Below are 13697 nucleotides of genomic sequence, written 5' to 3' on the forward strand. Positions count from 1 at the left end.
ATGTCTGTTTTTCCAGGCTGGGACTACTGCCAGAAGCTTAGCTGAGGCTCTTAGCCTCTCTTTTCTCTACTGGGATTGATTTAGGAAAATGGGAGATGTGTCAAACTCTGAAGCAAAAATGTCCATTTAGGCTTCCTAAAAGTCATGCAAATAGCTCATTTTTGGCATGTGTGCACATGCAAGTACTTGAGTGTGGTGTAAAGCACTCATGTGTGTAGGTGCATGTACCCATGTGTCCAGCAGAGGGCAGAGGAGGGTATGGTTGGCCTGCCTTCCTCTGTACCTCATTCCCTTGAGCATCTCTCAAGATCCTGGAGCTAAACAGGCAGCCAGCAATTCCCAGTAAATCTCCTGCCTCTGACCTCCACAGCACTGGGGCTATGAGAGCCTGCAGTCATGGCCCATTTTTTTTTAAAAATTAGTGCTGTTATCAGACCTTTATGTGGCAAGCACCCAGGAGTTCCTAAGTTACTCCATTTTAAGGGCCTTTTCATGATAAGTCTTATACCTGAGGTGGAAAATCTGAATTCTTTTTCCCCCCAGAGACAGGGTTTCCCTAGACTAGATCTGTAGACCAGGCTAGCCTCGAACTCATAGTGACCTGCCTGCATCTGCCTCCCGAGTGCTGGGATTAAAGATGGGCACCACACTCCAAGGCTGAAAATCAGTGTTCTAATTGGAGATGTGTCTACATTTATCTTTCTTTCATCTATCTATCTATCTATCTATCTATCTATCATCTCTCTATTAGTCTATCTATCTATCTATCTATCTATCTATCTATCTATCTAACTTTGTCTCGCCATCTCTATCACTCATTTCTCAATTCTTCCTATTTAATTTCAGGGAATGAAGCAAATAGCTGTGGCCTGGACTGTATTGAAAGGAGGGTCCTATTACTGGTCTTGCATGAAATTATGTAACATGAAGGGTCTATGAGATGGCTCGGTGGGTAAAGGTACCTGCTGTCAAGCCTGGTGAACTGAGCTTGGTATTCTGGACTCAGGTGGATTCGGTTCCCCTCTCTTGCTTCCACACTTACTTGCCTCTTTCGTCTTCAGCCTCCAACCATTTTGGAGGTTTGTGAATTAAAATCTGGCTCTCTGGTGCTATACACGTCTTTGCCACTGAGGTACACACCAATTACTGAGTTTGGTTTACTTAAATGAAATCTGTGTTCTCAAACATTCCACCCCCTCCTTTTAAAATAGAAATTTTAGGAAATAAGCTCCTCACTTTGTTGAGAAGACACTTTTCAATGTTAAAATTTGCAGAATCTGCAATCACTTCTCCATCAGGCAAGATGGTGTAGATGAGCAATTTAGCCACAGGGGCCATGCCGAACTCCACAGGGATCTCCAAGGTAAAGTTGCCTTTCTCTAGAGCTAAAGGGACTGGGAGGAGAAGGTAATGGATCAGAATGCTGACAGGAAAACCCAGATGACTAAACACAGGGATTTGAAGGACTGTCTGGAGGTGGAAGATGCTCTTACTGTCCTGTGCTTAATTGTTTGCTTGCTCACAGGAGGGTATACTTCACGAGGGTGTAAGGAGCTCACTGCAAGATACCCCCCACTAGGGGCTCACTGTAAAATTATAGTTAATCATACATTAACACTTTGTCTCTTCTACACCTTAGCATTGCAAAAGACATCTGTTAGCTATTCCTGTTATAAAAAAGGAGGAAATATCTTGACTGATGTTTCATTTATTATTTAGATAAGAGGAAAAATTATAGAGATGACAGCCTGGTACTCTAGGAGATGAAAACCAATGGCCATCTCAGAGGAGCAAGCCACATTGACAATTATAAGCATATCTTTGTTAAACTATTTTTCTCACCGAAATGTTCACAGCATTTACATTTCTTGAGAGAAAATTATGCAATTGAAGTCTCTGCTGTTTTGTTGAAGCTGAGGAGATTCCCAAACCTTCTGTGATTCCCACTTGGTGTTTGTGGAAGGACTAGATGGATATCTGGTTAAATGCCTAAGTAGTTTTTATAATTGGTCAGTGACAAAGAAGCCCTCATTTACGTAAATTTGTTGAGCATCAATTAAATGTCTGCCACTTCTAGAAAGTAGTTGGAAAATGTCTGTGACACTACATATGTAAACCCATGCACTTCCTGTGGTTGATATCCAAAGGAAGAGAAATCGATAATAAACAGGTAAATCATAGGAACTATGTGTGCATGTGGCAAGTGACATTCGGGAAGGAAAGGATGGCAAGATGATGATCACTGAGAATACCAGGACTCAAGGGTAAGTTGGGTTTAAATAGGAGCAGATGGGAGAGGCCTGATTAAGGGAGTGACAATTGAGTCAAGTTGTGGTAGAACTGAGTAAATGGCATCAGGACACATAAATTCACAGGAGCTATGATTCCCTGCCCAAGACCTTCACAACATCAAGCCTTAGTCAATATCCCAGCTTGCATGGGGAGGGATTCATGAAGACCCACTTTTAGTTGAGGAGCTATTGACAGCTGATAGCTATGGAGGGGAGGAAGAGTCATATTTCTTCATGGATGTTGCCCCTGGTAGATTTTCCAGGATCCAGGGGATGGCCCTATAGCGCACGTGCACACACACACACACACACACACACACACACACACACACACACAAGTAATACTGGCCAAACTAAAAAAATCCAAGACATAAAGTAGGGAAGAATGCTTCAGGATATTTGATCCCATTGTGACCCCTGAGATTTATGATCTGTAGAAATTTGTTTCATGTTTGGCATGGTTGAGCCCTGGCTCACACCTTTAATCCAAGAACTTTCTCTTTACTGTAAACAGGTGATTAAGGTGTGGATCAACCCTAGCACACACATTTAATCCAAGAGCTTTCTGTACACAGGATTTAATAAGTTAAGCCTAGGTCAAGTGGTGGTGCAAGAAACCAGCTGACAGGGATTAAGTAGTAAGGTGGGACTTTGAGAAAAGGATATTTAAGAAAGCATGCATAAGGAGGCTTCTTTTGGGCTTTACACTAGCAAGTCTTTGGCCTTGGATATTTTGGGGGGTTTGTTTTTGTTTTTGTTTTTTTGTTTGTTTGTTTTTTGTTTTTGTTTTGTTTTGTTTTTGCCTTTTCCTCCTAAGCTGTCAGCTGAGCTAGTGAGCTTTTGGGGCTTTATCTTTTGAGATGTGAGCTGAGCAGGAAGGTCACCTGGGGTCTCTCTCTGCCTTTCTGAGCTGGCAGGTCTTCACACCAGCATCTGGCTCCTGAGTCTCCCTTAGTAAAATCAAATGGTTGGGATTTTCATTTCGTTTAAACTACAGAATTGGCCTGGTGGAGGAGCCAGTGAGGAGTTGGTAGGGATTAGTGGGCAGCAGGTATAACTAAAGTACATTGTATGAATACATGTAACTTTCAAAGAATAAATAGAATGTCTTTAAAAATAAAAATGAAGGGACTGGAGAGATAGCTCAGAAGTTGAGATCACATGATGCTAGAATGGGTTAAGGACCAAGGCTGGCTCCCTCCAGATTTTATGGACAGACACTAAGGTAAGACATTTTGCTGTGTTGTGGCTAACCTTTACATGAACACATAGATTCCTTACTTGGGGAGTATCATGGAGCGCTTTGTGTTTTCAGGAGCTACATCTTCAGAATAGATAGTTTTCACCATTGTTGAATGATACTCAGTTTAGGACTCTGAGACTTTTTTCCTGAAGATCATGGTATGAGTGATAACATATATTTGATGGCAGAACCCTGAGCTCCTGCTGTGCAGTGTTTACAGAGACTTACATACATCATGGCATCCTAAGTTACTCAGTGTTGAGAGTCCACTGGTGAGAATGTGTGGACTCAGTTCGAGACTTATTACTGGGTGGGAAAAAAACTTACGGTTTCCTGGGTCTCGTGCTTCCATGTGGTGAGTGTGGCTTCCAGTTTGGATGATCTTGCCCTGGGCCATGACCTAAAATAAAAAAGTATTTTCCAAGCTTACATCTGTATTTTACAAGGCTTTCTTCTCATTGATGAATCTACTGTGTTAGACCCAGGCAGAAATACCCAGCCCAGAACCCAATGTGTCAAGAGAGACTTGGTCAGGAGATGAAAGGATTCTTTGTATTTCTCAGTTTGGAGCCAGAACTCACCAGGTAGTAAAAACTGAGCTCTCTCAGCACTATCAAGGCAGTGCCTTTCAGAATAAAATGTGCCCGAACTGTGTGACTCTGGCTGCAGGGCAAGATGCCAGCTTCCTTCTCAATGTAGACATAGCTCTTGCTGATGGAATAAACACTGTAGGCCACATGGTGAGCTACTCCATATTCTTCATCCATGCAAGGGAAATTCCAACAAAAAAATTCCTCCTTGTGGTGCACCTGGAAAAGCAAGAAATATTGTGCTTAGATTGGCTATACAGCAGAACTTCTCTTCTGTGGTGAGTTAGCTTACTTGCAATGACAGAGTAGTTTACACATCTTTTTAAAAATGGAGAGGAAATACATGAGATGAATTTATGCCTGACACCCCGAATTTTCAAAATTCAGCATTAATATATATGAAAGAAATTTTACAAATATTAGTTTTAGTGCATAATAAATATATGCAAAGTAATGCAGGACTAAAAACATTTGCAAATATTAGTATGGTGTACTCTGACCATATTCATCCACTTACTACCCAATCCTATGTTTCCCACCAGCTCTCTTCTTTCTTACCAGGGCCTCTCTGCTTTCATTTCTATTTATTCCCTAGATTACACATTTGAGAGACAATATGCAATGCTTTATTTTCTCTCCTAGCCTTATAAATTTTTTCTTAAATAGACAATTTCTAAATATATGCATTTCACTATAGACAAGATGATTCTCTTATAAATATATGAGTAAAAGCCTAGAGTACACGTATTTCCTATTTTCTCTATTCATTCCTAGACCGATGAGCTGATGCTTGCTCCATTGCTGGCTGTATAGAGTCATGCTGAGACTGGCATGGTGATGTAGGTGTCTCCATCATATGTTAGCTTTGGTGCATATGGAAACTATGTGGATGTGGTAAACCTGGACTGTATACTGGTTTCATTTTGGATTTTTTAGAAGCTCTGAATTTAATGGTCATACTAATTTACCTAAGCATCAGTGGTGCATATAGGCTCCTTTGTTCCCATAGCCTTGCCAACATTGCTTTTCCTGATGATAGCCATTTTGATTGTTTAGATGGAATTTCAACACAGTATCAACTTGCATTTTCATGATAGTCATATGTACTGAGTATCTGTGTGTGGGGTGTGTGTGTGTGTGTGTGTGTGTGTGTGTGTGTGTGTGTGTGTGTGTCTGTGAGTGTCTGTGTTTGCGCGCTGTGTGTTTCTTGACCATTTGTAATTGTTGTCTTGAAAAGCGACTATTATTGCAACTCATCTTTTCAAAGAATCGATTTTGGTTTCATTGGATCATTTTGTCCTCATCACTACTTTCAGCTGTATTTATTCTTTCTTTCCTTTCATTAATTTTGTATTTGTCTTATTCTAGTTATGTTAAGGACTTGAGGTGTAGCATTTACCTGGTAGATATCTGATTATTTATGTAGGGACTCATAGCTCTTAGAATTGAATTCCCTATAGACTGTACGTATTCTGGTGCATTTTTATTAAATCTAGAAATTTAAAAGTTACATTTCTGATATTGTCAATGTTCCATTGATCACTGTCTAGAGTTTTATTTGGGGCCAATATATTTGTATATACCCTCCAGTTTCACATGTTATTTCTTTACAATTATAGTCTCCTGTGGCATGATAGGATGCTCTGAATGATTTAAATTCTTTGAATTGGTAAACAATTGCTCCATGGTCTAAAATATCTAAAATGAGACCTGTTTCGAAAAAAACCCTTCAGTTGCTGAGGGGGATGTCTATTTCATCACGATTGGATATAGCATTTGATAGATGACTGTTAAGGCCATGAGATACAAGGTACAGTTTAATCTGAGATTTATTTTTGACTATTTTGTTTGGATGATACATTTATTATTAAACATTGCATATTCAAGTCATTCATTTATGTAGTTATTTGTATTTCTACCTATTTGTCCCTTTAAGCCTAGTTCTGCTTGTTTTTATGAAAATTGTTGAACCAACTTTTGGGGATATATATTTACATGTATATCTTCTTGATAAATTATTCACTTTTTAAAATGCAATGACTTTATCTTATTTCAGCTTGACCCTACTTGTCAGATATGAACATGGTTACCAATCATTGATTGAGAGTTTTGTTGGTTTAGGATATAATTTTTACTTTCATTCAATTCAGTCTCTGTGGCATATTTTTCATGGGATGAGTTTCTTGTGCACAGCAAATAACTAAATGCTTTAAAATATATTCTGCCTGTTTATGGTGCATATGGAGAGGCCTAATTTGGCATACATTTATAGTTAGTATTGAATGATACAGTACTACTTTTGATAGTTGTCTTATGGTTATCTAGAGGAAGAGAGCTGATAATATGAAGACATATAAAAAAGTATTAGATTGATTTTCAGTGTGGTCTGGCTCGTTCAGCAATAGTTGTCTTTGACTAGTAGAGAGTCTGAGATGTGGGTAAACATGCCTAGATCACATGACCCTTAGCAGTCCCAACCTGGCAGCAAAGGCCTGGAGGATTCTTGCATAGCCAGTGGTCTTTAGGCCACACAGGAAGTCCAAAACAAACAAACAAACAAGGAAAACACCAACACCGAGTTCTGACGTCTACATATGATGGCAACAACAGTGGCAGTAGCACTCATAGAGGTGGAGGTAAGCATGGCCATGCTGAAAGTGAGTCCCATGTATAGGGTGTGTCTTTCTACTTCAATTAACCCAATGACTTTCTTCATAAGCATGACTAGAAGCTAACCTAATCTCTGTAATCCCTCAGAGGCTTGTTGCCTCTTATCAAATTGAAATTAATATTAACTATCATACTGGCTTTGGATATTCTCTGTTATTTTCTTTCTCTTTTGTTCATCTTAGAAGTTTTCTAGCCTAGAGTGTTGATAATTTTTCACATTTCATTTTTCTTATTTATTCTATTTTGATATTGCAATTTATACATTTATAAGGATGGATATAGAACATCTGCTATTATAAGGAGATTTTTTTAATGAGTGGCCCTCTTTTAAAGGCTTGATTTCTAATAAACCTTTGGAACAATAAAGGGAATTCAATAAATTTGTCAACACCAACGCAAAGCAGGTGTGTGAATATAATAAAAAACAATTAAAACTACCTACTGTTTCCTATGTTTCAATAAATAGACAGAGAAAATATAGTATAAATTAACAGTTAAGTTTAGAAATTGAGAAAAATTTTATTACTAAAGTAGCAAACCAGAGTCTGAGAAACAGAAAAAAGAATAAAGATCAGAGAGAAAGATATTGAGGCCCAATATGAGAAAAAACATCAAGTAACAACACAGCAAAAATCTGAAGTACATGGTGTAAATATTGGATATAGACTATTGGGGCAGAAATATGAGGGTGGTTCTTGGAGATAGAGAGATAATAGGGGGAACAGGATAAAGCGACTTGAATGAAAATGCCATAATGAAACCTCTTACTTTTTTTTCTATTTTTTTTTCTTTTCCAAGATAGGGTTTCTCTGTTGTAGCCTTGGCTGTCCTGGACTCACTTTGTAGACCAGGTTGGCCTTGAATTAACAGAGATCTGCCTGCCTCTGCCTCCCTGGAGGTAGTAAAGTTTGCTGGGGTGGAGGGGTGGAGGTAGTAAAGTTTGACATCTTATCCTCTAAATGACTCCATGCCTCTGAGCATCTAGAAAGCTCCCAAACTGAAGCTATCTGACAGTGGCTGACCTCCTAGTGGGCGCCACACTGGTCCTTTTCTTCCTACACCCAACCTCCCACATGCTCAGTTCCAATCCTTGTTTCTAGAGTCTATCTGTTGTTTGCAAAGGGACATACTTTCAATTTATTTCTATAATATAGATTATGATTTCCATCATTTAAATTTGTAGGAGCAAATGTGTTTAAGTCAACACTGGCATTCTTCTACCCACAGTGGTTCTCAGGGAGGTGCCTACTGAGCAAACTAGGGTAGAAGGCCATGGGAGTCAGAGATAAAGCTGCAGGGCCTTCAGAGAACTCTGCTAGTAAATCAAAAAGTGGAGTTCTCTTCATGTGGTTCCTTCTTATGACATATCTGACAGAGATATGATTTACAAGGGAATCTTTGTGTAGTTCCAATTGACTGCAGATTACAGGTCTCCTGTGTTTTTGTGGCTCCAGATTGCATCTCTAGTGCTTGCTGGATTCCTGTCTGTCTGTCTGTCTGTCTGTGTCTCGGTCTGTCTCTGTGCCTCAAGTGGGGATTAGTGTAACGTCAACCATATTCAGTTAAACAATAAATGCCTCTTATTTGAGAATATAGCACTGCAAATTTCAGTAATAAATCTGAGGACATACAGTACCTATCCTTGACTGAATAGATAAAAACAGACTTTTAGTCATTTTTGCTTGGAGGTCCTGACATGAGATATATAAAAACTAAATAAAATAAAAGAGAATATGGGAAATATTGTGTTTAAAAAGAATATGCTCACAATGTGTGCTCATACTTTTATTAGTGATCAGAAACCCTTTCTGTTCTGCCCTAAAATAAGAAAAATTGGGAAAGAGTTCCAAGATGGCCACGTACTTCATACACTGTATCTGATCTAGTGCATGGAGACCAGGGACTGGATTGAGAGCCACAGACTTCAAGAACTGAAGAACACTAGGTGAGTGGTGTCCTGCACAGTGCAGACCACAGGCAGAATAGCATTCCACGGAGGACCTGAATGCACTCTTCCAGACTTTGGAATGGAACCAACCCACCTGCAGACTGCAGCCAGCCTCTATAGCAGAGGCGCAGTGTGTGCGAGGGTGGAACACCAGAGCCTCTGGCCTGGGAAAGTCTCAGGGAAACAAGTGAATCTGTCCTCAGGCACCCCTACCCATGCCAACACAGTCCACGGGGTGCCCTGGAGCCTGCAGAGAAGCCCACGGTACCCAGAAACAGCGTGCGTGGTGTGGGTTAGTCTGGCCGGAGCCAGGCAGCCAGCCTCAGCAGACGAAGCCTGCAAAATTGGGCTGATAGAACCTTGCCACAACAGTCCCCACCGCCCGGCAGGGACTCCCACGCTCATTGGAGAAGGTGGACTACCCTGAGTGTCTGGAAAGGGATCTGAATTGTTTAGGGACTCGGTGGACTGAGCCACCAAAGGTGCACAATCTAGGCTGCTCTGCTATCTAGACTGATATGGATAGGATCCTGTCATGGGCCACAGCAGTCAGGGTCTGGACAATTGGACAGATAAAACCACAGTCCCTATAGCCCAGCAGGGACTTTCCACACTTGTGGGAGAAGCTGGACTTACTGCCTTATGTGTCTGGAGGGGATTCTGAGGTGTGGCTGTAGCTCCCTAGGACTGAGCCACCAAGGATGAGAAATCTAGACTGGTCTGCTTTCTAGACTGCTCCAGGCAGGAACCTGTCTGTGGATCAAGGTGGTCCAGGACTGGACAATTGGACAAATAAAGGCACAGTCGTGGGAGACGCTGGACTGCTCGGAGGGGTCAGGACAAAAAACTAAACAGTGGTCCCCAACACAGCTAGTCTGAATTTCCTCAGTAGAGTATATGGAATTAGGCAGAAGCCTACCTCTGCTGACCCAGTCAGGAGCTTAAGGTGTAGAACAAAATCTGGAGCAGAAACCAGGTCACATGCCTGTTACAGAGAAGAGCTCTCTGATACCCACAGGCAAGGGCTTATAATCATTCACCAACTACCCACTCTCAACAACCAGTGAGTAACACATGAAGCTAACACTCAACACCAGGCATAGCAAGATGACTAAAAGAATGCATAAGAATGCAAACAATGAACTCTGGTGCCCCGTATTTGTCCATGTCCCCTACATGGGGAGGCCTGGTGGCACTCAGAGGAAGGAAGCAGGCTAACAAGAAGAGGCCTGATACCCTATGAGCATATACAGAGGAAGGAGGTTCCTCCCTCTTAGTCACAGTCATAGGGGAGGAGAGTAAGGAGAAAATGGGAGGAAAGGAGGAATGGGAGGATACAAGGGATGGGATAACAATTGAGGTATAATATGAATAAATTAATAAAATATATTTTAAAAGAATGCAAACAACAAAAACCAAATCAACTCATCAGTCCCAGATCCCAGCTATTCCAAAGAAAGTAACACTGAGAACACAATAGAAATATAAGAAAATGATCTCAAATCCTTAGTAATGAGGAGGATAATGGAGGAAATGAATAAAATCCATAATCAAATACAGGAACATACAGCGAAACAGGTGGAAGATATAAAAGAAGCCTATAGAGAAGAACTGCAAATTTTTCAAGAAAATACCAACAACTAGATGAAGGAAATAAATAAAACAGTTCAAGATGTGAAGATGAAAATGGAAACAGTGATAAAGAGCACAGACAAGAAAAATGGGAATGAGAGACGTTAAAGAAGAAAGTAAGCAACACAGAAGTGAGCTTCTTTAATAGAATCCAAAAAAATGGAGGAATGAATCTCCGGACTAGAAGATACAATTGTAGAACTTGAAACAACTATCAAAAACAATGATAAATATGAAAAATTGCTGACGCAAAACATCCAAGAAATCAAGGACACCATCAAAAGATGAAACCTGAGAATAATAGGCATCAAGGAAAGAGAGGAGACCTGACTCCAAGACCCAGAAAATATCTTCAACAAAATCATAAAAGAAAATTTAGCCAGTACAAAGAAGGAGATGCATGTAAACATGCAATGGATAAAGAAACTCTGGTACATTGACACTATGGAATACTACTCAGCTACTAAAAATAAGGAAATCCTGAAATTTGTGGTCAAATGGATGGGACTAGAGATGCTCTCACTGAGTGAGTTAACCCAGAGGCAGAAAGACTTACATGGTATATACACACTTATAATTGGGCACTAGCCCAAAAGGCATGTCCCATGAAAGTCTTCACTTACCAGGAGATTGGGAAAGATGTGAGGACATCCTACTGAGACTCTAGGTAAGAGAAATATAGGAGATGGAGAAAAAGAAGAACACAGAGGGTCCTAGAAACCTAAACAAGAACATCATGATGGGTGGATCGAGGTCCAGGGGGGTTCTGCTCAAACTATTGAACTCACCAAGGACAATACAATAGCAAACATCGAACCACTATCTGATTTACCCAATGGACAGGACATTCTCCACATGCTATGTGGAGAGCAGGGACTGACTTTGACATGAACTCTGAGGCTCCATATTAGACTACCTTCCCTTGGTTGGGAGGCCTGGTGGCACTCAAGGAATGCATAAGCAGGATACCAAGATAAGACTTGATAGCCAATGACCATATAGTGGGGTAAGAGGTCCCCCTCGATCATAGGCCTAAGGGAGGGGAATTGGTTGAAAGCAGGAGGAAGGGAGGAATACGAGGATACAAGTGATGGGATGGCAATTGAGTTGTAATCTGAATAAATTAATAAAATTTTAAAAAAGAAAATTTGGCCTGGAATATTTCTTTTTATTAAACTCCACATTATCCAGTTGAAACTGTTACAAAGCCTCACCTTGTGTCTTATGCCCTCATTTCTTACTTACTTTGATCTTGAGGGAATCACCCTCAATGCCGGTGGTGTTGATGGAGAACTCTGCCAGGCCATGATGGTCAGTGGTGGTAGCATGGGAGTAGCCAGATTGTACTTTGAAGAAGACTTGCTCGTTTGGAATAGGAGCGCGCTGGAGATCCTCGAGGCGGACCTAAATTGAACAAGGAAGAAAAGCATAATATAGGTATGGTATTACTGCACAAATCATAAGAGGAAAAACCTGTCTCAGTAGTCTATAAAGATCAAAATATACACCAACTACTTCAGCATGCAAAAAATTGTCTTACCAAAACCTAACACTTTCATGTCTACACCATTAAAACTGGTTGTGCTGTGAAAGCACGGAGGCCCAAAGTATCATATTCTTAACTCTTTATAGATGCTTCATACTTACCTATTACTCATAAGAAACTATTGACAGGGTCAGTGTGAACTAAGGGAAGCAGGTGCTCTGAATTATCACAAGATACTTGTTGGGGCCCTGAGGCTAATAGAGAGCATGGTTTTATTATGAATATGTAGCACGTGTTGCTTTATCATTGAAACACAGCGACACTTTGGGGGTTATGGTTTTCAAGTATAGTAGTTATAAATGAAAATACACTACTTATGTTTTAGATTCATGATTCTTGATGGCCTTTCTAAGTCTTGAGTTTAGTTCTAGGAATAGAAGTTATGCACTCAAGCATGTGAAGGACAAGCTCTACCAATAAGCTACACTTCTGCTTTGGCAACCAACGACGTCACGCAAGGTTAACATTGAGCAGAATGGCCCAGGCTGAGGAATCATAGTACAGCACGAGAGCATCTATGAACCAAAGAGTACTTTACTTTCACAAGAAAGGGAATCCCACGTCTAAAGTGTGACTCAGCTTTCACAAATATGAGTTTGGTTTTGATTTTTTCAATTTTCGTTGTTCCAGATCCACTGAACTCCAATCCTGAAAAAGAAATTAGCAATAACATTGAAAGCCAGTTAGATAACTGCTTGCATTCTACACCCCTTTTCTACATCCTTTAAACCACCATCTTCATGTGAACAGGAGTCAATTTTCACAATTTCATTTTCTGTATTTTCAGGTTACTCACGTACCTGTCCCTTCTTCAATAACCTTTGCTTTGACATGAAAATTCTGGGCTCGAATATATCTTTCCTTTAGTTGGAACATATTAATGTTTTCTTCTTGTGTCATGCAGCCTGTGTTGTCTAGCTAATATGCAAGATAAAAACAGGGTGATATGATGCACTGGTCAGATCGATGCTCAACTCAAACCCGCATGTAAAGACTTTTTTGCTAAACACTTCAGTGCTATACAGCATAGTGACCTAATTATAAACATGGGACTCAGCTTATTTCATTAGTGTCTTTAGTTAAAATTTGTTACTAGTGTTAGTATTAGTATCTTATATTGCCAAGATACTTAGATAATTAATATTGGAACACCCAATAAAATCATAGGAATATGCAAATGATTACAAACGATAACCCTAAATATACATGATTTTAACTCTTTTATAAGAAGCTCAGGCCAGCTAGTTAGATTAAACAACAACAACACACACACACACATGTGAAAGAATAGAAAGAGAGGGATTTAAAAAACTCAAGCTCAGAAGAGGCAAGAGTATCAATTCTAATATTTGATAAAATAGACCAGTCCAAAATCAGTTACAAGAAATAAAAAAAAGTCCTACGTTTTAGGGAAACTAATAAACAATGAAAAGAATACTGAGTAAACTTGTTAATACATACAACTTCATAAAAGAAACACTGTGAAGCAAAAACAGATAGGTCTAGATGGAATAATAATGAGATTTTTAATACTGCACACTCATTGATTGATCGTCTGGGCAAAAAATAATTTTCAAAGTGTTGTATAGAGATTTTACCTGAATTAAATATACCACATGGAAAGAGTCTCACTAAGACTCAGGACATATACAGGACTTATACAGTTTAGAATATAAACAACTCACAAGGCTCAAAAAGTTCTTAAAACTGACAAGACTGCAAGGCTATAAACAGGTAAAAGAATTCATGTCTACCAGATCAGCCACATAGAGAATAC

The 13697-nt window shown here is 39.8% G+C and overlaps 1 protein-coding gene across 3 annotated transcripts in view; it reads right to left on the reverse strand.

Annotated features, from left to right (window-relative positions):
* LOC311588230 (murinoglobulin-1-like) overlaps positions 1-13697 on the reverse strand; it is a 46125-nt gene that overhangs the window by 17599 nt on the left and 14829 nt on the right. For 2 of the 3 annotated variants that reach the window (XM_084765712.1, XM_084765711.1), the window contains exons 9-14: positions 12721-12838; positions 12459-12568; positions 11620-11778; positions 4116-4343; positions 3862-3934; positions 1237-1394 (exon numbers count right to left, since the gene is read on the reverse strand). In XM_084765712.1, the coding sequence (XP_084621838.1) occupies positions 1237-1394; positions 3862-3934; positions 4116-4343; positions 11620-11778; positions 12459-12568; positions 12721-12838 (846 nt within the window). The remainder of the gene's footprint in view (positions 1-1236; positions 1395-3861; positions 3935-4115; positions 4344-11619; positions 11779-12458; positions 12569-12720; positions 12839-13697) is intronic. The other variant, XM_084765713.1, reaches the window with a different exon arrangement.

Source organism: Acomys minous (genome assembly GCF_964271855.1).
Source record: "Acomys minous genome assembly, chromosome: 17".
Lineage (NCBI taxonomy): Eukaryota > Metazoa > Chordata > Mammalia > Rodentia > Muridae > Acomys > Acomys minous.